This window comes from Hyperoodon ampullatus (assembly GCF_949752795.1).
Source record: "Hyperoodon ampullatus genome assembly, chromosome: 5".
Classification (NCBI taxonomy): Eukaryota; Metazoa; Chordata; class Mammalia; order Artiodactyla; family Ziphiidae; genus Hyperoodon; species Hyperoodon ampullatus.
The window spans coordinates 144,675,165-144,697,789 of record NC_136918.1 but is presented as its reverse complement, the minus strand read 5'-3'; the positions used below and the strand labels follow the sequence as shown (position 1 = coordinate 144,697,789).

At 55.2% G+C, this 22,625-nt stretch overlaps 1 protein-coding gene across 1 annotated transcript; it reads left to right on the top strand.

Moving 5' to 3' along the window:
• Window positions 1–1,448: 1,448 nt before the first annotated feature.
• Window positions 1,449–21,467, top strand: DNMT3L (DNA methyltransferase 3 like; the record flags this gene model as incomplete). The annotated part of the gene is made up of 16 exons (XM_079705308.1): window positions 1,449–1,511; window positions 2,901–3,017; window positions 3,769–3,899; window positions 3,953–4,072; window positions 6,994–7,187; window positions 7,760–7,849; window positions 8,176–8,220; window positions 8,907–8,986; window positions 9,063–9,175; window positions 9,978–10,149; window positions 12,081–12,168; window positions 13,275–13,363; window positions 15,603–15,678; window positions 16,147–16,286; window positions 19,298–19,383; window positions 21,302–21,467. The coding sequence occupies 16 exons, from the start codon at window positions 1,449–1,451 to the stop codon at window positions 21,465–21,467; spliced, it is 1,770 nt and encodes a 589-aa protein (XP_079561434.1).
• Between the last annotated feature and the right edge of the window lie 1,158 nt (window positions 21,468–22,625).

Genomic DNA, 22,625 nt, shown 5'->3' with positions numbered 1-22,625 from the left:
TAGAGAACAGACTTGTGGTTGCCAACGGAGCTGGGGGGTGGGGGATGGATGGAGTGGGAGTTTGGGGTCATCAGATGCAAACGACTGTATATAGAATGGATAAACAACAAGGGCCTACTGTAGGGCACAGGGAACTATATTCGGTATTCTCCAATAAACCATAATGGAAAAGAATATGAAAAAGAATATATATATGTATAACAAATCACTTTGCTGTGTAGCAGAAATTAACACAACATTGTAAATCAACTATACTTCAATAAAAATTTTTTTAAAAGATAGTTCTCCCTTAATTATTTTCTAAAGCTAATGTAATTCCAGTTGAATTACTAAAGGGGGTTTAGAAGTTGAGTCTCATGTTCTTTTGGAAGATGAATGAGCAAGAGACAAGACACCTTTGAAGAGGATCAAGCTGCCTCAGATAAAGTAGTAAAAAGCTACAGTGAGGGCTTCCCTGGTGGCGCAGTGGTTGAGAGTCCGCCTGCCGACGCAGGGGATGCGGGTTCGTGCCCCGGTCTGGGAAGATCCCACATGCTGCGGAGACATGGCTGCTGAGCCTGCGCGTCCGGAGCCTGTGCTCCACCAACAGGAGAGGCCACAACAGTGAGAGGCCCGCGTACGGCAAAAAAAAAAAAAAAAAAAAAGCTACAGTGAGGAGGGCGGGAGGACTGGTGCCGTGAGACACAGATTGCTGGTGTGAAATGCAAAGCTTAGCACGATATCCAAACACAACTGTGGATTGTTAGGTAACAAATGCCTTGCATGGAATATGTTGGAGGGGGGGTAGATTGACCCGTTGATGAATCATCTTCAGACAAACTAATCAGTGCAAAAAGCGTGCCAAATACCAAAGAAGATCCTGACTAGAATAAAGATGTGTTTACCAAATGAAATAAAATGCTAAAATAGAGATGAATGCTAGTATCATTTTGTGGTGGAGAGGAAATGTTTAAGTATGATAGGAAAAGCAAAAACCATGACAGAAAAGACAAAGGCAAGATACTTGTGTATAAAAATATTAAAAAATTAAAATCAATATAACAAGCTGAAGAAAATAGTTGTGACACGTATATGAGGATTAGGTAATATCTTTAATATAGAGAATTCTCAAATCCATAAGAAAAAGACAAATACTCAAGAGTTTAAAAAGGAAAAGAAACAGAGAAGAGAGACTTGATTTTCCTAAGTTTTATTCCACAGCCCAACAGCAACAGGGGCTGGAATCCAGCATCATTTCACCATCAACTTTGGGACTTTTTGAATATCAGTCTATAAAAACTTATAGCCTGTGCACAGATAATAAAAATGGTGTTTTCCACTGAGTGTTTATAAATGTACTGTAAGGGGACTCCCTTGGCGTAAGTGGGCTTGGAGGAAGGGCAGGTTAAATCCAGTAAGCTGGTGGGTCATCGCCATGTTCTCAGGGACATCAGTGCAATGACGTCACCATGAATGGGGGTCCCAGACAGCAACCCTGCTCCCAGGGCTCCCCCACGGCAGCTCTGGATGGGGTGCTGTTGGGAAGGGGAGGTGCAGTGACCTGGTGCCCTAAGGCCTCTCGTCCGGCAGTTGGGAAGATGTGCAGTCACCGTTTTAGCCAGAAGGGGGGGATGTCTGGTCACTTTTGTGGGTGGCGGAAGACCTGGCTTTTGTGCTCAGACAGACTGGGAAGGGGTCTTGTCTTCTCCACTCCCCTCATCTCTGCACAGAGTGGCCTGTCTGAGGCTGTGCCCTGTGAGGTTGCTGGCATCCACCGGGACCACCAGGACACCTGGCTGCGAGGCCAGGCCCTTCTGAGCTGTCGGTGGCTGCCTTCTCTCTCTCTGCATATTTAAAGTATCATTAGTGGTCAAGACAGTGGCAGGCTGGGCGGAGGGTCGGACCAGAGCCTGAGGACCAGTGGGTCACCTTGTGGTCACGCCAACACAAGGGCAAATTCCTCTTTTACCCCCACTGCACTTTGTCTTGGGGAGAAGAATGAATGTTCGTTCATCCATCCATCCATTCCCCCAAGAGCATCACAAAACACCACCACTCGCCTCCCACTAGCGTGAGGTGGGTCACGTGACCTGATATGGTAACTGAAACATGGGCGGGTCCCTGTGTTCCCTTCCCCTGCCCTGGCTGCACATACCAGATAGAAGAGGGCACTAGCCGTCAGTCTGCCCCACAGGGGCCGGGACCATGAGGGTCAGGAGGAGGGCACAGGACACCAGCCTCTGCTGCTGCAGCCCTGGGCCCTGGGTCGTCAGTGCTGAGGCCTAACCAGCCCACCTGCCCATGTGCCCAGCCTTGGGCCGACAGCCGGCAGCTTCTCCCACCCTCCAGAAGCACGGTCATGGGCAGCCTTGGGAACAGGATGCCCTGGTCAGATTGGTCGGGGCCAGGCTGTATACCATCCCCTGCTTGGAGGTTCACAACTTCCATCACTGAGCCTTCCATCATAAAGGCTCTGATAAGTCCCACAGAAAACACACCCACTTAACATTCCACTTCCCTCAACCCTATTTCAACAGAGACTCTTCCCTTCATGGAACATTTATAGACACTGCATGTGGAGTTGTATGCCTGAAGCACCAGTGTGGGAATCATCTCCAGACCCGCAGGATGACTGAGCCCAGCCGGTCTCCCCAGGAGCCTGTCTCCCCGGGAGCTTACCGTGCAGTGAAAGCATGAAGGCCTGGAGTCGCGAGCCCGCTTAGTGGGGGCGCTGGGCTTTGCACCCCCCACTTCATCCCACGCCCTGGCCCACAGCCCAGGAGATGGGGGGTCTCTGCAGCACCTCCGCCTGAATGACCTACAAGCAGCCAGGAGCCCAGGCCTGACACCTACAGGCAAAGGAAAAGATCTGAACCCCAGTCCCTGATGGCCCTCATGCTCTTGTGGCTTCCCTCATACAGCTTCTGGACAGTGCTCCCATCGTCCCCCACCAGTGTGCGCTCCCAGAGAGGCATGGCTCCACCCGCTGCCAGGCCCCCCCTCTGCTTCATGTGCCCCCAAATCCTCTCCAGATGCCTGTGAGACCCCCTGCTACTCTGGGGCTGCGCAGGAATGCAGAAGGACAGCATGCGGACCGAGCAGTGTAGGGGGTCTCTCCCCATTGCCAGGAAACCTGGTCGGTGCCCTGGCACCAGGACAGGATCCTCCTAGGCCGTACATAGCTGCCCCCAGACCCAGCCTTGGGTGAGGGGCCAAGCCCAACAGGAGTCAGGTGCCGTTCAGGATGCCTTTGGGCCCAAAAGCCTCTGAACCGAACTGAGATCAAGCTGTAGGTCACCCTGTCAGGCCAGCACCCAGAGGCCCAGGCCAGGCGGGACCTAACCACAGGCCCACTGTGGCTCTGAGGGTGTGGAGGTTCACGCAGGGGTGTCAGCAGGTCCTCACTGGGCCCGTGCCAGCCCTGAAGAAGTCCCGGCCAGGGAAGGCAGGGGTGTCAGGCAGACTGGGCTGTGTTGGGAGGGACTGGGGTTCACCCAGGAAGCTTCAGAACTGCCCCTCGCAGAGCGTGGCCACTGATGGGTGCGGGGCCATAGGGGGAGGTTGAACTGGCAGGTGGTCCCCATGGAGATGGAGACCTGCTTTGTGTCCTGCCCTTTGCTCCCATGCATGTGATTTTCGGGTTTCCTGAGGTGTCCATGAGTGAGGACAGGGGTACCCTTGGCCGGCAGAGGGTCCTGACATGTCAGGGTCTGATGCTGGTGGTGGCCTCAGAGACTGAGCTGGTCACCAAGAGGCCAGCTCCTCTGAGGCCTGTTTCCAAACCACTAGGGCCCCCCCACACCCCCAGACAGTGCTGGTGTCTGCCAAGCTGCAGCAGGGCATACGGTGACCCGAGACCTTGGCAGGAAGGCACCTGCCCGGGAGTGTCCTGGGTTCCCCCCACCCCCGTACATGTCCAGGTACCCTAGGTGGAACCTCTTCACGTCACCAGGTCAGGTGATCTTGCCCCCAGGACGCCCTCCCTGCTGTTCGGGTCCAACAACGAGAAGACAGTCCCTTCCGTGGAGCTGGAATGGACCCCTGGAATTCCCACATTCCCCTTCTGTTACAGGAACAACATGGACAGGGCAGAGTGGGGAGCAGTGGTGTGACATGGGAGTTGGGTGGTGTGGTCAGTTGACAGAGAGGCCTGCACCCCAGTCACTACTGATCCTTATAATAATGTTTAATCTGGCGTCCTAGTTAAAAAACAAAGCTAAATTAAGTAAAAGGAGGAGAAGGCAATCAAGACAATATACTCAAACATGGGGAAAATGATTTCATTGTCATCATCAGTATTCTCTTCCCTCCACTAAAAAAAGTTTTAATAAACTCTTGTAGAATAAATATTCTAAAATATTTTGAAAGATATGCTCATGGATTGAAAGAATTAATATTGTTAAAATAACCATATTAGCCAAGGCAATCTACAGATTTGATGAAACCCTTATCAAAATTCCAATGGTAGTTTTCACAGGAATAGAAAAAACAATCCAAAAATTTACGTAGAACCACAAAGACCATGAATTGCCAAAGCAATCTTGAGAAAGAAGAACAAAGCTAGAGGTGTCACACACCCTGATTTCAAACTATGTTACAGAGCTACTGTAATTAAAACAGTATGGTACTGGCACAAAAACAGACACATAGATCAATGGAACAGAATAGAAAGCACAGAAGTAAACCCACGTATATATGGAAAATTAATTTATGACAAAGGAGCCAAGAATATACGATGGGGAAAGAAGAGTCTCTTCAATTAATGGTGTTGGGGAACACTGGACAGCTACATGCCAAAGAATGAAACTGGACCACTATCTTACACCACACACAAAAATTAACTCAAAATGGATTTAAGACTTGAACATAAGACCTGAAACCACAAACTCCTAGAAGAGAACATAGGTGGTAAACTCCTTGACATCAGTCTTGGCAATGGTTTTTTGGATTTGACACCAAAAGCGAAGGCAACAAAAGCAAAAATAAACAAATGAGACTATAATCATACTAAAAAATCTTCTGCACTACAAAGGAAACCATCAACAAAATGAAAATGCAATGTACTGAATGGGAGAAAATATTTGAAAATCATATATCTAATATATCCAAAATATATAAAGAATTCATATAGCTCAATAGCAAAACAACAAACAATTTGATATAAAATCTAGGCAAGGAATCTGGATAGATGTTTTTCCAAAGAAGACATACAGATGGCCAACAGGTACATGAAAATGTGCTCAACATCACTCATCATTAGGGAAATGAAAATCAAGACCGCAGTGAGTTACCACCTCACACCTGTCAGAGTGGCTAGTATCAAAAAGACAAGAAATAACAAGTGCTGGGGAGGGTGTGGAGAAAAGGGAACCCTTGTGTACAGTTGTGAGAATGTAAACTGGTGCAGCGACCATGGGAAACAGTATGGAGGTTCCTCAAAAAAGAAAAAATAGAACTACCATACGATCCAGCAATTCCATTTCTGGATATTCATCCAAAAACAAGGAAACACTAATTTGAGAAGATATCTGCACCCCCATGTTCAGCATTATTTACAGTATTCAAGACATGGAAACACCCTAAGTGCCCATGAATGGATGAATGGATAAAGAAAATATGGTGTATGTATACAATGGAATATTACTCAGCTGTAAAAAAGAATGAAATTTTGCCACTTGTGACAACATGGATTGACCTTGAGGGCATTATGCTAAGTGAAACAAGTCAGACAGAGAAAGAAAAATACCATATGATCTCACTTACCTGTGGAATTAAAAAAAAAACAACCTGGGACTTCCCTAGTGGTCCAGTGGTTACAACTCTTTGCTCCCAATGCAGGGGGCCCAGGTTCGATTCCTGGTCAGGGAACTAGATCCCGCTGCAACTAAAGATCCCGCATGCCACAACTAAGACCCGGTGCAGCCAAATAAATAAATAAATATTTTTAAAAAATCATAGAAACAGAGAAGGTGGTTGCCAGAGGTGAGGACTGAGGGATGGGCAAATGGGTGAAGAGGGTCAAAAGATACAAATTTCCAGTTATAAATAAATTCCCATAGATAGGGATGTGATATACCGGCATGGTGACTATAGTCAATAATACTGCGTTGTTAAAAACAGAAACTATTTTAGAATAGTTTGTATCTACGGAACATTTGTGAAGCTAGGACAGAATTCCCCAAAACCCCACCCAGTCTCCCCTATTATTAGCATCTTGCATTAGTGTGATACAATTGTTACAAGTAATGAACCAATACTGATACAACAGTCACTACACTGAGAAGCCATAGTCTACTAGATGCCCTTGGTTTTCCCCTAATGTCCTTTTTCTGTCCCATTTAGTCATCATGTCTCCTTACGCTCTTCTTGGCTGTGACAGTTTTTCAGATTTTCTCTGCTTTTGATGAGCATGACAGTTTTGAGGAGTCCTGGGCAGGTATTTTGTACGCCGTTCCTCCCCTGGAATTTTCTGGTATTTTTCTCACGGGTGGAGGCAGGGTCATCGTGGGGAGGGAGCCCACAGAGGTGACAGGCCATCCTCATCTCAGCGCCTCCAGGGCAGTACTGTCCACTCCACTCTTGACGTCGACCTTGACCACTTGGCAGAGCTGTGTTTGTCAGGTTTCTTACTGCAAAGTTACCCCCGCCTCGTGCGGAGCTTTTGACGGGAAAGTCGGGAGGCCCAGCCCACACCCCAGCAGAGGGGGGAGTTATGCCCCCTCCAGGCCCAAGCTGAGCCCCTCCTCCCTCTGCCCCTCGGCCCCTCCCACCGCAGTAAACGCCCCCCCAACCCTTACCCGGCACCTTCACCCCCGCCCCTGAGCTCCCTGAGCCCACTGAACTCCCTCTGCTCACACCTGCCCTCCTGCCTCTCCCCCGAGACCTCAGTCCCGCCCCGAAGCCCCCCCACTCCCACGCTCAGTGCCCCATTACTGAGCCCCCCTCAGCCAGCCCACACGGCTCTCCTCACCTCTCCCCACCCTGGGGACTCTCCTCCCCCTCCCCGCTCCCCAGACTCCCCAGCCCCACCCAACAGGAGCGAGCCCACACGAGCCCCCACCCTTCCAGCCAACACCCAGTGGCACTGAGGTCTCCCCCGCCCCTCCCCACTCCCCCGCCCCCGCACGTCACGTCACCCTTCGCACCCCTTTCGCCCAGCGGGCCCAGCACCCCGGGTTCCTGCTGGTTTCTGGAAGGCCCCTTCCCAGGTTCCATGGCCCTCTCCTCCCTGGGGAACCCTGAGCCTGGAAACCCTGGATGGCTCGGAGCTTGACCCGGCCCCGCTGCTGAAAGGGGAGCCGTGTCCCCCGCCCTGTGGAATCAGTGAGGCCCTTTCTCCTTCTCCATAGCCCCCCTGCCTTTGAGGGTCGGGTGGGAGAGACCACAGGCTGGGGTCTGGGGGACAGTGGGGTGGCAGGAGCATGGGGGTGGCTGAGGGGTGCACAGCCAGGGAGGACACAGGAGGAGGGAGGGGCCGTGGTGGACCCTGGGCCCTTCGAGGCCCCCTGCCCTCCCATTTGTGGGGAGAAGCGGCCCACCTGACTGCGCCCGCCGAGCCCCCTCTCGAGGTTGGCACTCCCCACCGGTCTTCCTGCCCCTTGACCCTGGGGGTCGAGAGGGGTGTGTCATGGTGGGAGGTGGGTAGGGGCCGGGCTGGGTGGTCTGCTCAGTCCCCGTGCTGGGGGTCTGGGGCTCCAAGACGGAGGCTGATGGGACACTTTCTCCCTGTCTGGTGCGCGTCCTGTCTCCTGGTTTGGTGCCCCCGTGGCCACTGCTGCAGTCCTGGACCCGGAAGCAGAGCACAGCATGGACATCACCCTGGTGGGCTCCAGCGAGCAGTCATCCCCACCGTCACCCAGGCTCCACAGAGGTGAGGGCTCATTCAGGTACTGGATCCATCACTTGGGGTGCCGACCCCAGGCCTGGGCAGTGTCTAGGGTTCCCGACTTCTGGAATACTCCCACATCATTCAGGAGCAGAAGGGCCCCACTTGAAGCCTCCCCCACCCCACCCCACCAGCTCAGATGTTTAACATGTCACCATGAAAGGCAGAGGGGACTGGGGGGGGGTGGCGGTGCTGATCCTCTGGTTCCTGTGACTTCGGAAGTCCTTCACCAAGGACTTGTGAGGCTCGTCTCTTGAGGTGTCTAAATTAGGAGACAGGCAGAGGAAGGGGCTACTTACTTTCTTTTCCAGATCTTATTGCATATGAAGTCAAGGTTAACCAGCGAGACATAGAAGGTGAGCATCGCACACCTGCCCAGGTGAAGGGATGTCAGCCAGCTGAGGAAAGACTTGCAGCCTCATTCATTGTCCATCCATGGAAGAGGGCAGTGTGTGCCACTGGTGCCCAGCTCGTATCCCCTCCACCTGCCCCAAGGACCCTGACACTTCATTTGAAGCGTACACTTCAGTGTCTTTTAGTGTAATCACAGATATGTGTACCCATCACTACAATCTAATTTTAGGGCATTTTCGTCATGCGCAAAAGAAACTGGTACCCATCCGCAGTCCGTCCTCCTTCCTCACCCCTCTGCCTCCCCTCTTTCAACCCCAGGCAACCATGCATCTACTTTCTCTCTCTTTGCGTTTGCCCATTCTGGATCCCCTGCATTTACATATGAATTTTAGGATCATCTTAGCAATTTCTAAAAAAAAAAAAAAGAAAGAAAGAAAGAAAGGAAAAGGCCAGCTGGGATTTTTGAGAAGGATTTTGGGGAGGCTGTCCATTTTAACACTATTTAGTCTTCTGATCCATGAATATGGGATGCCCTCCCATCTGTTTGACCATTAATTTCTTTCAAGACTAGTTTGTGGTTTTCAGTGTACAGGTCTTGCCCTTTTTTTGTTATTGTTAAACTTGTTCCTAAGTCTGTTGCTGTGCCTGACGGCATTGTGACACGTTGCCCTGTGGGTTTTCGCCTCAGACGTGTGTATCTGCTGCGGAAGTTTCCAGGTGCACACGCAGCACCCTCTGTTTGAGGGAGGGATGTGCACTCCGTGCAAGGTAAGCAGGGAGGCATGGGGTGGCTTTGTGGAGGCCTTGGAGCAGATGGAGGCAGCCTGGCTGTGCCCTCACCAAGGACAAGTTCCTGGAGTGCCTCTTCTTGTACGACGAGGACGGGTACCAGTCCTACTGCTCCATATGCTGTGCGGGAGAGACGCTGCTCATCTGCGAGAGCCCCGACTGCACGCGGTGAGGCCAGGGGCCCTGGGGGTCCGGGCAAGGGGTGAAGGACCACGGCCCACAAGCCTGGGAAACTCCCATTCTTCTCAGTTCTGCATCCCGGAGTCCCAGGGGGTTCGCCCCCCAAAAGTATGACTTTCTCCAAAGCTATCCATTTCCATGTCAAATGTTTCATTTGGTGTATAGCCTTGACCTAAGGGAGAGGGATGTCAGACGATCTGTGCTTGTGATTTTTCTTTCTGTTTTTATCACCAAGACATAGCTGCTCCCTCCGTGGTTAAGTAGGGCAGTGACAGGAAACCCACGCGGCTGGGGTCAGGCAAAGGCATATTCATTCCCTGCTACATGCCAGCCTGAGCTTCACCCGTGGTCCCCTCCCCTCAGTCCTTCTGGGCCGTCCTGGCATTTACTGCTGCCCTGCCCCAAGTCTGCAGCCCCCACCCACCCCGCAGTGGGTGCACCTGCAGAGATCTTGCCTGGTTTCTCAGGATCTGGAGTTTGGAGGAGGGAGCCAGCTGGCTTCGGGGAGTCTTTGAAAACTGTCACTGCCCACAGACCCCCTGCAGCCTCCTGCAGATGGCTGGGTTCCCATCACTCCTGGTCTCCAAGAGGGACCCGTTCCCCTTCCCCGGGCCACAGCCTCGCCTCCCGCCCCTGCCAGCTCTGTCTTTTCACCTGAGCCCGCGTGTGGCTTCCACCCCTCACTCCGGAGCAAGGAGCAGGCTCTCCTCTGCCTGCAGGACCACCGGGGTTTCACCTGGCAGCCAAGGCAGTGTCTGGCCTGTCGCTGTGATTCTCTGTTTGACTCCAGGTGCTTCTGTTTCGAGTGCCTCGACAGCCTGGTGGGCCCCGGGACCTCGGGGAAAGTGCAGGCCATGAGTCAATGGGTCTGCTTCCTGTGCCTGCCTTTCCCCCGCAGCGGGCTGCTGCAGAGGAGGAAGAAGTGGCGGGGGTGGCTGAAGGCCTTCTGCGACCGGGAGGCGGTGAGGAAACGGCGGGTGCTCGGCGGCCCTAACTTGGTCCCTTTCCTCTGGTAACGGGCTGCAAAATGCCCGTCCACTCCCTTACGCAATGAAGTTAAGGGCTTTTAAGCAAATGCGCTTTTCCCATCTCCTCTTTGTCCGCTAGATGCTCTGTCTTCTACAAGTCACTTTATTTTTTAAAATAGTTTTCTTTTTTTTAAATTAATTTATTGATTTTTGGCTGCGTTGGGTCTTCGTTGCGGTGCGTGGGCTTCTCATCGTGGTGGCTTCTCTTGTTGCGGAGCACAGGCTCTAGGCTCATGGGCTTCAGTAGTTGTGGCACATGGGCTTCAGTAGTTGTGGCTCGTGGGCTCAGTAGTTGTGGCTCGCGGGCTCTAGAGCGCAGGCTCAGTAGTTGTCACGCACGGGCTTAGTTGTTCCACGGCACGTGGGATCTTCCCGGACCGGGGCTCGAACCCCTGCTCCCTTCATTGGCAGGCAGATTCCTAACCACTGTGCCACCAGGGAAGTCCCTCTACAAGTCACTTTCACATGGCAGTTTTGTTTCTTCCAAGCCTGGGAATGAGGCATTTGTAGGACGTAGGAGAGGGCCCCAGCAGAGGTGTGCCTCTAGGTCCAGAAAACGGGAGCCAACGCCCGGGCAGGGTCTCCTGGTCCAGCCCGGACAGCTGGCACAGACGTGGGTCCTCTCCAGGATCAAGGCCGGGAGCCGGGAGCTAGGCAGGAGTATGGGCTCATCGTGGCGGGTTGAGTTCTGTCCCCCAAAGATACATCCAAGTCCCTGTTACCTGTGAACATGGCCTATGTTGGAAACGGGGGTCTTTGCAGACGTAATTTAGTTAAGAATCTTAAGGTAAGGTCATCCTGGATTAGGGTGACATGAAATGCAATGATTGGTGTCATCTAACAGGAAGGAAGGGGACAGAGACGCACAGAGGGAGGGTGGCCACGTGATGGGGAGGGCTGGGTGCTCACCGGGGCGGCCTGAGTCTCGGGCTCTCTCCCCTGTGGCGCGTGGCCAGGCTGGTTCTGGAGAGCTGCCATGCACGGCATTGCTGGGCCACCACAGGGGCACACGGTAGCCCCACCACCCAGCGCTCCCTGAAACCAGATGGGAGCAGGTGCCTTTATGGTGCTTTTCGGAACAAGGTGCCTGCACGCCCCGTAGAGCCTCCTCTAGGTCCGGTGAGCGGCAGAAAGCCTCCCTCTCAGGGCAGAAAGACCCCGTGCCGGCAGACTGCAGGACGAGTTTCTCATCGAAGGCAGAGGGGGTTGCTGCTCAGAACTGGGATTGCTGCCACTAGAGCCGGAGCACAGCGGGAAGGAGGCACTGCGCCTGCGGCTGCCGCGGGGGGCCAGGACGTGTGTCCCCAAGTGTCCCTCAGGGCTGTGCCTGCGCCGGATCCGCCCTGCCCTCCTCACCTCCCCACGCCTCCTCTGGGCAGCCTGCCCTCCCCTACACTCGCCCGCCACTTCACTCGCTGCCTGCGTTGGGCGCTGTCCACCTGCTCCAGCCCTGGGCAGACCCTTCCCCGTGGGGCTCAGGGTCTCTTGGGACCCCCCCTCCCCCGCCCCCAGGCGGTGCCCCTGCCTAGGCCTGGAATCCCATCCGCAGCTCGTGGGAGGCCAGGCACTCCCACGTGCAACCTCCTCTTCCTCGCACCTGCCTTTCCTTTGCTAGAGATGGCCCAGGTTGGGGGCTTGGTGTGGAAGGCAGAGGCCCTCGTCCTGGGGGATGGGTGGGGTCTCCCGGAGGCCTGGGGGTCAGTGCAGTCAGGGCGGGGCCAGCCGCCTCGGCAGGCAGGTGTGTCATCATTCATCAGGCGAAAAGCTTCTGCAGAGCCAGAAAGAATGTTTCTTGTCACTCATGGGCTCTACAGCCAAGCAGTCATCAGAACATCCTTTTTTTTTTTTTTTTACAAAATAAATAGGAGAGTCCCCTTGAGATGTACAAAACCGTGCCCGTGTGGAAGAGAGAACCCGTCCGGGTGCTGTCCCTTTTTGGGGACATCAAGAAAGGTGGGTGCAGCGATGTCTGAGGACTGACAATGGAAGATGCGTCTGCCTGGAGCGAGACCCACGGGGGGCTGGGGGGGTGGGGGGTGGGCGGGGTCGAAATGTCCCCTATGCTGCACTTGCTGCATGTTTGAGGCTGGGGACCTGAGGGTCACCTTCAGGAGGGGAGGGTTGCGGGAGCGCCTGGGGCTCCTTCCTTCAGCAGGGATGCCTTGGAAAGAAAATTCACGTAGCAGGACGGTGGGTGTGAAACGCTGTAGTGAGGGCCATGGGGCCCAGGCTCTCTGCCTAGGACAGCCCTGCCCACGGCCACCAAACCTCAGACACCTCCACATACCTGGCCACCTTATAGGGCTGCCCCACCCCTCGCAGGGCTCCCTGCACCCTCCCTCTCTACCCAAATCTCCCAGATTGCCCAGGCTGGTCACGTGCTGCATTCCAGCCTTGCCTGGGTGTCCTGCCCCTCTGTACCCTGAGCAGACCCCACCTGCTGGTGCCTTTGGAAATCCTATGGATTCTCCTGGGCCCGGAAGATGTAAGAAGAATCCGTGAAAATACTCCTTGTCTCTGGCCAAATGGAATGGGGGGAGGGGGCGTCCACCCCGCTGCTGGCACTATGCCCCGTGTCTTGCGTAGTGTGGTCACAGTGGCCTCATGCACACCCGTGTTAGGGACCTGGGGGCTGAGGCGCACAGAGTGGGCACAGCTTTCCCCTGAGGGAAGCCCATGGCCGCCCAGCCTTCAAGTCCCTGCCCGGGCGATGCATCCTTAGTTCAATTTGTTAAGATTCTTTCTGGGCTAGTTGTCCGGTGCCCAGGCTGCAAACTCCCCTGCAACCCAGCCGTGTCACACAGCCTGACCAGGTGACATCAGCGTGGACTGCCACCACCCAGTGGTTTCCTAACCCAGAGAGTGACACTGCAGCCAGGAGGGCGTGGTTTTGCAACAAATTGCTTGACTCTCTGAAATCAGTTCTCAGTGGAGTTTGCTTGCTCGCCCCTGTCGTGCGATTGAAAAGATAAAGTCTGCTTGCTGCGGGCAGCCCTTTAGTTCCACATGGGGTCAAAAACCAACGTCAGCCCTGTGTGTCCCCTTTGTTCCCCACCCAGAGCTGATGAGTCTGGGCTTTTTGGAATATGGTTCTGAGCCGGGAAAACTGAAGCATTTGGATGATGTCACCAACGTAGTGAGAAGGGACGTAAGTACTGCTGTGTTCCTCCAGGCGCCAAGGGGTGAGAGAGACTGGGGGGAGGGGGTGTGCCGGGGGTGGGGGACTGGACAGGGGGAGGAGGGGAGGTGCAGCCCGGATGCTCTGTCCCCAGCAGGGCCCACTCGGCCCCCCACGGTGGGAGAGCTGAGAGAGGCATGTCCGTAGCCCCCCGCTGCCCACCGCCCAGAGGAGAACCATTGGCCAAGGCTGCTGCCCGACTTATTAAAATCCAAGGGGCCTATCCCACCACCTGTGACGGTGCAGCCCCGGGAGGGGGATTCCCCCCCCAAAATAAAGTGCTGAGTCTTGAACACAGCCACCACTGGTGGTTTGAAAACATTCTCCGAGCACTGTCATGAAACGTTCTGGCTCCCTCGAAGGCTATTTCCTGCTGTCCTGGACGGCGGCCTTGGAGGAAGGGCCTAAAAATGACTCAGCAGCTGGGCCTCCAGCCACCGAGGATGGGAAAGGGCCGGGACGCCTCCTCTGTGGCCTCAGGGCAGGAAGACCTAGTCCGTCACCCGGTCGCCCACGCAGCCTCTCACAGGAGAATTAGAGCCCGTGATCCCCAGAGCCCAACAACCACGGACACGGGGTCAGAGGGGCCGGAGCACTGGCCATAGAAGGTGGCAGCAAGGAAGCAGCCAATGTGGGGGGACCCACTTCACCCCCCGGGTGCCGGCAGGGCCTCTCAGCTCTTCTCCTCATCTGGCCAGGGGGCCGTGTCCCAGGGGCCAGCCCTCCTCTCTGGCTGAGGCTGGAGACGCCCCCCTCCTCCGTCCCCCTGGGGTCTGCCCTGCCCCGAAGCCCAGGACAGCTCTCTTCTTGCCCCTCCGGCCCCTTCGAATGTCCCACCAGGAAGCATTTCTGGAGCCTGCGCCCACCCGCACACTCGTCCCAGGCCCCCCAGGGCGGGGTCCTCCCTCCCACGGCAGGACGGTCAAGGCGGGACCGGAGGGTGACACGAGCCCTCCCCACGTAGCAGAGCTGCAAGAACAGATCAGACATGGAGGGGCTCTCGCTGGTGCAGCCAAGGGTCCAGACACTCCCTCCTGTCACGAGCTTTCGCGTCTCAGGGGTGACAGTGGCTCACGTGTGGCGTCATCACTCGGTTCCCCAACGACCAGTCCTGGCTTCACTCCTTTTTCACAAGGCCTGTAAAATGGGCCTTCCCACCGTGCAGCCCACCCTAGAGGTGGGGGTGTCCGGCTTCCGCGTCTACACAGCCATACCTGGCCACGGGTTTCGGGGGATTTAAAGTGCACACTGGCGGGTTCTCGAGGACGGCGGGGTGTTCCCTCTAAGACCTCGCTTCCTTCACGACCTTTCCTGGGGTCATTTCAGCGGCCACCTTCGTGTTCAGTGCTGGGATGCAGGTCCCGGGCCCCCAGCCCATGCTCACCTCCTCTAGCCCCCTTGCACCTTCCCTGTCCAGACCCCCTGCTGTACTTGTGCCGGTCAGCAGGCTTCACCGGAGCCTGGTGCCCAGTTGCCACCAGGAGTGCGCCTGGGTCAGGGTCAGAGCTGACCGTGACAAGGCATGTGAGGTCGGGGACACGTGAGGCTGGAGGCTAATGTTGGGTGTCGGCTCCTGTTAAGTGACTTGGGGAGGGTCCGGGGAAGCCACGTCTGCTCTGGACGGGCTGCTGTCAGAAAGCCAGGGATCCAGTGTTTGGGTCTCTCAATTGTTTTCCAAGAAGAGTGACACGGGCTAGAGTCTCTAACCGGGTCCCTCAGTTACCTGGGCCCCTGATGGGGGAAGGGAATCCTCAGCGTCTCAGCTCAGGTGGGATTGTAGGGGCCTGGACGGGGCTGGGGGGCGGGGGAGGTGCCGCAGGGGCGGCTCGCGCTCGCCAGGGAAGGCTGCCTGCTGCCCAGTGACCCATCGGGGCTTCCAGCTGTATTTCCCAGCAACATACAGAATCCGCATGAATCCTTGGGGGCCCCGAGTCACCCTCCCTGGAGGGTCTGTGAGGGCCACGCCCGGCACAAAGGAATCACCGCGCTCGGGTTCCCAGGGCTCTGCTGAGGAGCCGGCCTCCCCGAGATGATAGAGAAAGCGGGGCTCCCTGCACCCCCTGAACCAAGGGGCGGGTCTGACCCGCTGGGTTTCACCGCCCCCCGACCCCTTCCATGAGGGTCAGCCTGAATCACACAGTCAGACAGAAAAGGTGCCCGGCCCCGGGGGAGCTCTCTGCCCTCCTGAGCCGCCTGCGCTCTCCTGCAGGTGGAAGCATGGGGCCCCTTCGACCTCACCTACGGCTCTACGCCCACGCTGGGCCACGCCTGCGGCCAGCCCCCAGGTAAGAGGCCTGGCCATCTGCTCAGACTCCAGAGCCTCTTGTCCGCCACGCCCTCCCACCCACGCCCTCCCACGCACCCCAGCCCTCCTCAGGGAGGGCAGGAATTGCAAACTGTCTGCATTCTTAAAAAATCAGCTTTATTGGGGTATCAGAGACATAGGTCAATTGTCCGTATTCAGTGAGTATAGCGTGGTGGGTTTTGAAGTGCGAACCCTGTGAGCCATCACCACAACCAAGACAGCGAGTGGGTCTGTCACCCCAGGGCGGCCTGGCGCCCCTCCCACCCCGTCCGCAGGGCTGTGTGTCCCTGTGGGGCGACGCCCAGCCTCCTGCACCTGTGCCCTCGAGGCTGCTGCGGGAGCAGGACTGCCCTGGGGAGCAGGCGGCCTCGCCCCCACCAGAGCCCCGCCCTTGCGTCCCGGGTCCCTCCAGGCAGAGCCCAGACCCACCTGATTGCTCCCCACCCAGCGTGGTACCTGTACCAGTTCCACCGCATCCTGCGGTACGCGAGGCCCCGGCCAGGCAGCCCCCAGCCCTTCTTCTGGATGTTCGTGGACAACTTGGTGCTGACCAATGACGACCGCGTCGTGGCCACTCGCTTTCTGGAGGTGGGTGCGGGCCGCGGCCTCCCCGAGGGACACTTGGGGCCCATGGGGGCACCACTCAGGTCCCGGTCCCGAGGCCTGGGCTTTCAGAGTTCACAGGCCCCACGAGGGCCGTCTCACCACTGAGATCCCAGGTGCCTTTGCCCTGCTCTGGATTTAAGATGCCGCCACCTCGGCTCATGTCCTTCTCCTCCCCGCCACCCCATCTGTGCGCATGCACACTCACACGTGCACACGCATCACACTCGCACACCACAATGTGCAGTGCGCCGGTCAGTTACACACACACACACTCAAACCCATCCTGGGGCACCGACGGCCTTGCTGTTTCTGTCCTCAGGCCCAAGTCCTGACCATTAGGGCAGCCACTTTTGGACTCAGTGACCGATTTGTCCAGGGCTGACCTGGCCCGTCCCTCCCAGCTGACCCCCACACAGGGCAGCCCCAGGCCAGGCCCGGAGTCTCCGCAGTGAAAGTCTCCTGTCTTCCCCACCCCTGCTGTCCCCACTGCACTTGACTTCGGGTCCTTGGCCACCTCCAGGACGTCTCCACAAACCTACACATCTGCCCGCCCCGCTGCCCTGCGTCGGGCTTTTTTCACTTAACCGTTACCTTGGAAATCGTTCTGTTGGAAAAGTACCTTTCTCACTCTTTGTTTTGACGTACGTGTTTGTTTTGTGCAGTTTGACTTTGTATGGATGTGAAAAATGCCTTTAACCTGTTCCCGGGAACAGATAGCTGGGCTGTTTCCAATCTCTTGCTCTTACAAACAGTGCTATGAGGACGGGGCGTGAGTGGGGACATATGCGGGGTGGATTCCGGAAGTGAGACTGCGGGGTCCATGTGCCGTTTTCAGGGATGCTGCCACTGCCCCAGGAGGGTGTCCACGCAGACCCCCCCGCCGGCGGCCGAGCTGCCGTTCCCCTCACCTGCCCACGGGGTGTCCCCCGCTCTGCGTTCCCTCGCCTTGCCTCCCAAATGTCCCGTCTTCTTCCCTCCTATGCAGCTGGGATTTTCCATTTTGTATCTTACTGGTTTGACTCAAGAAACTATCGATCTCTCTACATTAATTTAGCTTCTGCTGCCTTCTTGGATTACCTCGTCGATGGTAGTGGTTTATAGTTGATTCAGTTAGACTTTCTAGGTATTTGAGCAGATTATCTGCAAGTCATGATAGTTTTTTCTTTCTAATTTTGTACCTCAGATACGTTTCTCTTGTCTCACGTTGCATCACAGTAGTGATGAGACATGCCTGCCTGGTTCCTGACTTTCACGTAAATGTTTCCAGTGTTTCTCTACTAAGCTGATGCTGGCTTTGAGGTTGAGGTTGATAAATTTCACTATGTTAAGGAAATTTCCAGCAGTTGCCCTTGATTTCTATTTTTTGAGCCATTTTATCAAGAATAATTGTTGGATTCTGTCAAATGTTCTTTTTTACGTCTATGGAGAGAATTAAGTTCCTTCTTTAGATCTATTAATAGGATATAATATACTAATAGATTTCCCAACAGTGATCCGTCCTTGCATTCCTGGAAAATACGCACGTAGTCATGGTGTATGGCTGTTCTGACAGATTGCTGAAATCTGGTGAATAGCATTTCCTGTAGGATTTTTTGCTTTGATGAGCACGAGAGGTGGATGTGTGAGGTTTTCTTGTTTTGTGCTATTTTTGTCGGGTTGGGATGTCAATGTTAAGTTTGCTTCATAAAAATATTTTCAAATTTGACAGACTTTTCCTGTGCAGTTGCCGGGATTGATTGTTGTTGCCATTGTTTTAAAATGGAAGCAACTCTTCTGTGGGAACTAATCTGTTAAGATTTTCAATCTTTTCTGAGATCAATTTGGTAAGTTATGTTTTCCCGGAATGTCACCCATTTCATTAAAGTTTAAAAATCATTTTCATAGGGTTGAGCAAAGTGGCCTCACGATTCTCTTACTTTCTTCCACATCCGTGGTTATTTCTGCTTTATAGGAAGCCTGGAATTTTAAAATACTGACATGTCACCACATCTCAGCAGTCATGATGAGGCTTGTAAGGTGACCTGTTTACTGAAAACTCTATGAATAGTAATCATGAGTCCAGACAAAAAGCACAGTCTCCAAACCTGGGTGCCAGCCGTCAGCAAACTTGGAGGACAGCAAGGATACTGACTCTTGATCGTTTTGTGAGCACATTTGGTAGATCGGAATTGGTCCCAAATCAGAAGTAGGCAAAAAAGAGACCTTCCCATGTGTCCTGTCACTGCTCCCATCTTGCTGTGGAACCACATTCCTGCTGACGGCAGGCAATAGCTAGACGTGCCCAATACAGGACCGTCTCTTTCTGCCCTGCGCCTGATGGTACATTCAGGTGTGAGCGCTCCTCCCGGCCTGGGGTCTGGACACGGGAGGAGACTGATGTGTCCAGGGATGGTCAGACTTGGGAACAGCCCACGTGGGCCTTTCTGCACGCCCCGCCACTCCGAGTCCAGAGAAGTAGAGTTCAGGCCACCTGGTTGGGTGTCGGGGACTGGATGACCTCCTCCTGCCACGACTCCCCCCAGCCCCTCCTTCCCTGACCTTCCGGTGCTTCCTAGGGAGACTGCGGCCCCAGGATCCAGCCACTCCCTCGGCCTCTGTGGGCATCGTGAAGCACCGGCCCTTTAGGAAACTCTGCTGCCTGCCCGCAAAGCCTCTTATCTGCCTGAGATGACGTATCTCTTGGCTCAAAGGACAAGGACTTCTTTGTCCTTCATGGGGATCCACCTCTGCCGTGGAGGAGGCGGGGAGTCCCTGGGCCAGGTGACCTGTGGGAGAGAAGATAACCTACCAGTGAAAAGGTCTAAAATAATATCTCGGCTTTTTTCCTTATAAGGTGATATATAAGAAAAAAGATGTGACGTGTAAGCAACGTTGACTGGGAGACATACTAGGTCTAGGAGGCCTGGGACGCTGTTCTGGGCCCAGGTGTGGTGCCCACGGTGGCTGAGGCCTGTGGGTCCCCCCAGTTCATAGTTGATGTTTTTATCCCTCAGACTGACCCGGTGACCATCCAGGACGTCCATGGCAGTACCATCCAGAACGCCGTGCACGTGTGGAGCAATATTCCCGCCGTGAAGAGGTATTTCCTGTGCATTTGCGGTCCCCGGAAGCTTGGAGGGACACCGGGTGCTTCGGGTTCACCAGGGAAACAAGTCTGAGAGTGCAAGAGAGCAGAGGGTTTTCTACACAGAGCCGTGCCCGGGGCAGCCTCTGTGCCCAGGTCAGGGGCCGCCCCACAAATCCTGGACAAGCTCAAGGTCAGCGGTGCCCCCTTTCCACCTCGGGGACCTTCTCCCCGCTTTGCACTGGTGCCTCTGAGCGTCTCACCTCCGGATGAACCCCTGGACGGGAGCCACGCGGCACGTGTGCCCCGGTCCCGGTCCCCACTCCCCAGGCTCCGGGCACCTGCCTCGCCCCGCACAGCCCCACGCTCACAAGCACACACCCACTGTCTCACAGGCTCACACTCATCACACACAGAGCACACACTCACACAAGCCCACATCCTCACGGGCACCCCACTGTGTGCGTTTGGGCCGCACTGATCTTCTTTCAGCCCCTCAGACAGGCCTGCCTTGGGCTTTCACACACACACATACACACACACACATGCGTGCACACACACATACGAGGGCACAAGTGCACATGCACACACACGCATTCGTGCACACACAGACGGGCACACACACGCACACACGGCCTTCGGTGCTCCTGGAACATTCTCAGGACTGGTGATTCTCACGCACGTCCCCTCGCCAGCCCTGCACACCCACAGCCCTGGTCCGGCCACCCCGCTGCTTCAGGCAGCCTTTCTGCTCCCGGGACCCTGCTCTCCTCCACTGTCCCTGCCACACACCGCCCCCCAGAGCCCTTGAGGAGAAGGCCGCCTCCTCCCCCAAGCCCCACGCGTCTGGCCTTTGCCCTTGTGTTGGACCAACGTGGCCTGCATCTTCCAGGACAGTAAGTCATGGGTCCGTCCCCTGGCAGTGCCTGGAAACTTCTTTTCATCACCTCCCAGTGCCAGCCTTTGCGCCGCTCACGCTGTGGCACCCACCAGGCCCCCAGCCAGGCCTGTAGCGGGGAGGTGAGGAGCCAGGTGAAGCAGGTTCCGAAACTTTATCTTTTCGGAAGAGCTGAGGGTCCCCCCACCACCTCCTCCACGGCGTCTCCCCACTTCTCTCCCCTGGAGGTGGGTGATGGCCCCAGGAACACAGCAGGGGCTTCCCTTGAGGCTCACGTTGCCTCAGTCGTGAGGGAGGCCCCCCCTCATGGAATAGGGACCGTTGTGCTGGGATGATGGGTAGCTGCCTTCAGACGGCACCGGCCTCCCGTGGACAGTGGAGCTGCCCCGAGGAGGCGGGCAGGGAGGGCACCAGGAGGGGCGCTGTGTGTTTCTGGCACCTTGTCCATGGCCTTCACCACCACCCCCAAACTGAGCCGAGAAATGTTCCCCGAGTCCAGCGAGGTGCCAGGCGCCATGTCTGCGAGACTTGAGTCCCAGGGTTGCATCACACGACGAGTGGGGTCCCTGCCGCGTGGCCCTCCGGCACAGGCAGCCCAGGGCCCGCAGGCAGCCGTGCTCAGCTCAGGTGCAGCAGGACCCTCGGAAGGGCCATGGAACACCGCTTGACCAGCCTTGCCCACAAGTCCCGCCCTCCCTTCTCTGTGGGTCTGCTCCGAGGTGGCCTCTCCACCCTGAAAGTGAGACCTGCTGAGCTGGGCCAGTGGTCTGCCCTTGGGGACCCTCTGTGCACCCGTCTCCAGTGACAGGCCCCTCCCTGGGAGGGGTGTGGGAGTCATCGTCCCCTACTGCCCAGGACATGCTTGTCATCCCACCATGGGGTGAAAAACTCATAGAAGGCAGGTGGGGTCTTTCTCTCAGAGACCTCAGGTGAGGTCTAGTGAGACTGGCACCCCCCAGCTTTCCAGGTGCCCGCCCTGCCCACGGTCTCCCAGGAGCCCTTGGGTGGGTACCAAGCCCCCGCTCTCCTTCACAGCAGGCATTCGGCTCTGGATTCCCGGAAGGAATTATCCCTGCTGGCTCAGGACAGGCAGAGAGCAAAGCCCCCCACTCAGGGCCCAGCCATGCTGGTGAAGAATTGTTTTCTCCCCCTGAGAGAATATTTCAAGTATTTTTCAACAGAACTCACTTCCTCTTTATAAATGAGTCATTATACCGTGAAAAAAAAAAAAAAAAGACTTTTCCTAGAACAAAGACAACTTTCCTTACATTGTTTTTTTCCTTTTCAAATTATTATTTTATTTGCTTAACTTTGGATTTCCCGTGGTTGCTACAGGCCCATCATCCCTTTGGGTCTGGATATACAGGGCCCTACTTCCACCATGACCCTTGGTGGGAGGGGCCGAAGCCTCAGGTCTAACGGTGGACAAGACCCTGACATTATCGTGCACGCTGTGCTGCTGGAAATGTTTCTTTGTGCCAGTTGGGAAGTTAAAATATATTTATTATGATCGTTGTGGGTCATGTTTTGGTGTTTTTGTGTATAAGCACAGCCTTTATTTTATTCTGTAGGACACAGGAAACTATGTGAGAAAGATGAGCAGGACACATTGTTATAACCGCGCGCTGCACCTGTGCCATTTGTACACGTAGCCGATGCTGTCACGGCTGCCATGTGCCTTGATGGTTAAAATCACCCACCCTGATTAGAGCCACAGGAAACATCCTAAACCTTCGCAAAGTGTAGATATCCACTCGGTCAGCCAAGTAGGACAGGCTGAACAGAGGGCACGGAGGCCAAGGCCAGGTCCACTCGTGAAGCATGTGACCTTTGGTCCACCTTAACCCAGAGGGACTTGCTTGCAGAAGGCGGGGTCCCAGTTCGCCCCAGGCTCTGGTGAAGACAGGACCACTGGCACATTGACAGAGTCGGCTTCAAATCACGTGTGATGATTCCCAAAGGGGCCTTTCCAGGTTAACCAGAAAACTCCCCAAAGGGACCCAGACTCAGATAGGCACATAGATTCTGCTTGTCCTGGGCGTTACACTGTGACCTGGGGAAGCTTGGGGCCAGTGCTGGTGCTGATAGTGGTTTGTGGAAGAAAGGTGGGGTTACAGTTGGGCTTTGTGAAGGGTGTTTTAAAAGTATCTTGAAATAGAATAGAAGTTGTGATGGTTAATTTCATGTGTTGCCTTGGCTGGGCCACGGTGCCCAGACATTTGTTCAAACATTATCCTGGAGGTTTCTGTGAAGGGTTTTTTGGATTACACTGATACTTAAATCAGTGGACTTTGAGTAAAGCAGGTTACCCTCCACAATGCAGGTGGGTCTGAACTCATCTGTTGATCCTAACCTAACC